The sequence below is a fragment of the Borostomias antarcticus genome (genome assembly GCF_949987555.1).
Source record: "Borostomias antarcticus genome assembly, chromosome: 32".
Taxonomy (NCBI): Eukaryota; Metazoa; Chordata; class Actinopteri; order Stomiiformes; family Stomiidae; genus Borostomias; species Borostomias antarcticus.
Window position 1 is genome coordinate 1,634,587 of NC_140265.1, and position 5,000 is coordinate 1,639,586.

General features: G+C 54.3%; 1 protein-coding gene across 1 annotated transcript in view; it reads left to right on the forward strand.

Annotated features, from left to right (window-relative positions):
• Positions 1–5,000, forward strand: part of LOC311327370 (importin subunit alpha-4-like) — a 58,689-nt gene that overhangs the window by 31,633 nt on the left and 22,056 nt on the right. Inside the window, exon 7 of the mRNA XM_084460410.1 lies at positions 3,220–3,305. Within this exon, the coding sequence (XP_084316536.1) occupies positions 3,220–3,305 (86 nt within the window). The remainder of the gene's footprint in view (positions 1–3,219; positions 3,306–5,000) is intronic.

The following is a 5,000-nucleotide window of genomic DNA, read 5'->3' on the forward strand; positions in this document are numbered from 1 at the left end:
TGGTCTCTCCCACCCTCTATTTCTCTCTCTCTCTCTCTCTCTCCCTCTCTCTCCATCTTGGTCTCTCCCACCCTCTATTTCTCTCTCTCTCTCTCCCTCCCTCTCTCTCCATCTTGGTCTCTCCCACCCTCCCTCTCTCTCTCTCTCCCTCCCTCTCTCTCCATCTTGGTCTCTCCCACCCTCTATTTCTCTCTCTCTCTCTCTCTCCCTCTCTCTCCATCTTGGTCTCTCCCACCCTCTATTTCTCTCTCCCTCTCTCTCTCTCTCTCTCTCCATCTTGGTCTCTCCCACCCTCTATTTCTCTCTCTCTCTCTCCCTCCCTCTCTCTCCATCTTGGTCTCTCCCACCCTCTATTTCTCTCTCTCTCTCTCTCTCCCTCTCTCTCCATCTTGGTCTCTCCCACCCTCTATTTCTCTCTCCCTCTCTCTCTCTCTCTCTCTCCATCTTGGTCTCTCCCACCCTCTATTTCTCTCTCTCTCTCTCCCTCTCTCTCTCTCCATCTTGGTCTCTCCCACCCTCTATTTCTCTCTCTCTCTCTCCCTCCCTCTCTCTCCATCTTGGTCTCTCCCACCCTCTATTTCTCTCTCTCTATCTCCGTCTCTCTCTCTCCATCTTGGTCTCTCCCACCCTCTATTTCCCTCCCTCTCTCTCCATCTTGGTCTCTCCCACCCTCTATTTCTCTCTCTCTATCTCCCTCCCTCTCTCTCCATCTTGGTCTCTCCCACCCTCTATTTCTCTCTCTCTATCTCCGTCCCTCTCTCTCCATCTTGGTCTCTCCCACCCTCTATTTCTCTCTCTCTCTCTCCCTCCCTCTCTCTCCATCTTGGTCTCTCCCACCCTCTATTTCTCTCTCTCTCTCTCCCTCCCTCTCTCTCTCCATCTTGGTCTCTCCCACCCTCTATTTCTCTCTCTCTCTCCGTCTCTCTCTCTCCATCTTGGTCTCTCCCACCCTCTATTTCTCTCTCTCTCTCTCCCTCCCTCTCTCTCTCCATCTTGGTCTCTCCCACCCTCTATTTCTCTCTCTCTCTCTCCCTCCCTCTCTCTCTCCATCTTGGTCTCTCCCACCCTCTATTTCTCTCTCTCTCTCTCCGTCCCTCTCTCTCCATCTTGGTCTCTCCCACCCTCTATTTCTCTCTCTCTCTCTCTCCCTCCCTCTCTCTCCATCTTGGTCTCTCCCACCCTCTATTTCTCTCTCTCTATCTCCGTCTCTCTCTCCATCTTGGTCTCTCCCACCCTCTATCTCTCTCTCTCTCTCTCTCTATCTCCGTCTCTCTCTCTCCATCTTGGTCTCTCCCACCCTCTATCTCTCTCTCTCTCTCTCTCCCTCCCTCTCTCTCCATCTTGGTCTCTCCCACCCTCTATTTCTCTCTCTCTCTCTCTCCGTCCCTCTCTCTCCATCTTGGTCTCTCTCACCCTCTATTTCTCTCTCTCTATCTCCGTCTCTCTCTCTCCATCTTAGTCTCTCCCACCCTCTATTTCTCTCTCTCTCTCTCTCCCTCCCTCTCTCTCCATCTTGGTCTCTCCCACCCTCTATTTCTCTCTCTCTCTCTCCGTCCCTCTCTCTCCATCTTGGTCTCTCCCACCCTCTATTTCTCTCTCTCTCTCTCCCTCCCTCTCTCTCTCCATCTTGGTCTCTCCCACCCTCTATTTCTCTCTCTCTATCTCCCTCCCTCTCTCTCCATCTTGGTCTCTCCCACCCTCTATTTCTCTCTCTCTCCCTCCCTCTCTCTCCATCTTGGTCTCTCCCACCCTCTATTTCTCTCTCTCTCTCTCCCTCCCTCTCTCTCCATCTTGGTCTCTCCCACCCTCTATTTCTCTCTCTCTCTCTCTCCCTCTCTCTCCATCTTGGTCTCTCCCACCCTCTATTTCTCTCTCTCTATCTCCCTCTCTCTCTCTCCATCTTGGTCTCTCCCACCCTCTATTTCTCTCTCTCTATCTCCGTCTCTCTCTCTCCATCTTGCTCTCTCTCTCTCTTTTGCTCGGTGTGTGCTGGTGACCCCCTTCCCACTGCATGGTTGGGCTAATGCAAGTGCATAGTTGGCTACACACACACACACACACACACACACACACAGGAAATGAGGGTGGGGCTTAATAAGGTGAGTGGTGGTGGGGGGGGGGGGGGGCGGGGCTACTAGTGTTGACCGGTGGGGCGAGAGTTTGATCAGCTGTGACAAGGAATATTAGAATGAACACTTAATTCCTCTCTCCCTCTCTTTCTCCTTCCCTCTCTCTCCCCCTCCCTCTCTTACCCGCCCCCCCCTCCCAACTCTCTCTCCCTCCCTCTCTCCCCACCCCCTCTCTCTTCCTCCCTCTCTCTCTCTCTCCCTCCCTCTCTCTCTCTCCCCACCCCCTCTCTCTTCCTCCCTCTCTCTCTCTCTCCCTCCCTCTCTCTCTCTCCCTCCCCCCTCCCTCTCTCTCTCCCTCCCCCCTCCCTCTCTCTCTCCCTACCCCCTCTCCCTCTCCCTCCCTCCCTCCCTCTCTCCCTACCCCCTCTCTCTCTTCCTCCCTCTCTCTCTCTCCCTCCCTCTCTCTCTCTCCCTCCCTCTCTTACCCCCCCCCCCTCCCAACTCTCTCTCCCTCCCTCTCTCCCCACCCCCTCTCTCTCTCTCTCTCTCCCCACCCCCTCGCTCTCTCTCCCTCCTCCCTCTCTCTCCCCCCTCCCTCTCTCCCCCTCCCTCTCTTACCCCCCCCCTCCCAACTCTCTCCCTCCCTCTCTCCCCACCCCCTCTCTCTCTCTCTCTCCCCCCCTCTCTCCCCACCCCCTCTCTCTCTCTCCCTCCTCCCTCTCTCTCTCTCTCCCTACCCCCTCTTTCTCCCTCCCTCCTCCCTCCCTCTCTCTCTTCCTACCCTCTCTCTCCCTCCCTCCCTCCTCCCTCCCTCTTTCTCTCCCTACCCCCTCTCTCTCTCCCTCCCTCCCTCTCTCCCTCCCTCCCTCCTCCCTCCCTCTCTCTCTTCCTACCCTCTCTCTCCCTCCCTCCCTCCTCCCTCCCTCTTTCTCTCCCTACCCCCTCTCTCTCTCCCTCCCTCCCTCCCTCCCTCCCTCCTCCCTCCCTCTCTCTCTTCCTACCCTCCTCCCTCTTTCTCTCCCTACCCCCTCTCTCTCTCCCTCCCTCCCTCTCTCCCTCTCTCCCTCTCTCCCTCCCTCTCTCTCCCTCCTCCCTCCCTCTCTCTCTCTCCCCACCCCCTCCCTCTCTCTCCCTCCCTCCCTCTCTCCAGTCCCGCCCTCCAGTTTGAAGCGGCCTGGGCGTTGACCAACATAGCGTCAGGGACGTCAGCTCAGACTCAGGCCGTGGTCAAGTCGAGTGAGTACAGACCCGTACAGACCCATCCCCCCCCGAAACCAGCTCCACCCATCCCCCAAACCAGCTCCACCCATCCCCCAAACCAGCTCCACCCATCCCCCAAACCAGCTCCACCCATCCCCCAAACCAGCTCCACCCATCCCCCAAACCAGCTCCACTATCCGGAGGGCCCAAACGCCCAAACGCCCGAAACCAGCTCCCCTATCCGGAGGGCCCAAACGCCCAAACGCTTTCACACAGTTCATCCTAAAACAAAGTGGCCGTCGCACTCCTAATTTAAAATCACGGTCTCAAAGTCAGCAAGTTGATCTTTTGAGCTAGCTGACCTATGACCTCTGCCCGCCTCCCCATTGCTCTCCGTAAAGCACATCGTGTTGCCTCCGTATGAAATGCGCTCTACAACTAAAGGTTGGTTCGATATGGTGAGGCGTGGCGAAGAGGTCTCTCTCTTTTAGGCTAACAGAGTTCCTAGCTAGCGGAATGGCTGCCGCCTGTAGTCCGTGTGGAAGCGGTGCTCGGAGGTAACTAGCAGGTACCGTCCCGAACGGCAGGCGAGGCCTGTTTTGTTTCCGGTGGGTCGAGGGCCGTTCTGGCATCTCCGACAAAACAAAGCTACCCCAAAAAGTGGAAACCAATGCCGCGTTCCAGATAGGATTTTGAGCCCGTAAGTTACGACTTCAAGTCACGACTCACGACTTCATAGCGTTCCAGGCAAACTGTCTGAATGCGTGGCATTCTGGATAAATGAAAACAAGCCGATATGGTAAAAGCTTGAGATTTGGCACATTGTCAGAGCTGGCAAGCTAAACATTGTATGCCTAATTTCGCTATGCTTAGAAATCGTACGTTACATTTTATTTATTGACATCGACTTTTCGCCGTTTGCATGGTCACGTTCAGGTTTACCTTAATGTTAGCTAGCTAGCATTAGCTATCTCTTGTCAACATATTTGGGCATCATTATACACATAGCAGATTGTAGTACATAATCGTTTGTATTATTTTGATTACAACGTACAAATTGACTTTACGTTGCCCTAAAGTTATCTTTGTCGCCATACCCATGGGGGCTGCCATCTTGCTTAGAGGGCTGTGTGACATCAGAGAGCGCAACTGGGAGTACATCGATCTGTACGAGTTCACGGGTGGGAAGTTACGGATTTGACCGCCATTCCAGTGCATTTTCACGTGTAGGAGGTCGGAAAAACGCGAGGTACGGGTTGCCTGGAACGCGCCATAATCGTGCTGTTCAGTCACAGAGCAATTAGCAGTGCAACGGTGGAGAGATCATCCGTGGAAAGACGTCCGTTGGCTGCGAGCCATAATAACCCAGACTAGGCCCTCTCCACGCCCCAAACACACTTTATTTCATTTCCTCTAGAATATAAACTCCATCAAGCATGCTGTGGAAAGATGCTTCATTTTAGCCATATGTTGTATCGATAGTATGCGTATGAACTATAGACTGTGGTCTAATTGTTTTGTGTCACGCAAAGCCGCGTTCACACTTTTTAACGAGCCTGTTTGACACGCCGCCCTATGGGAAACGGCAAAAGCCAGACACCGTTTTGTGTCAAATTTCGTTTTCACTTTTCAGAAGCGCCGTTCTGACAGCCGACCAGTCGGGACGATTCACGCCACGCCGAGTTAGGACACGAGTTAGGACACGAGTTAGGACACGAGTTAGGACACGAG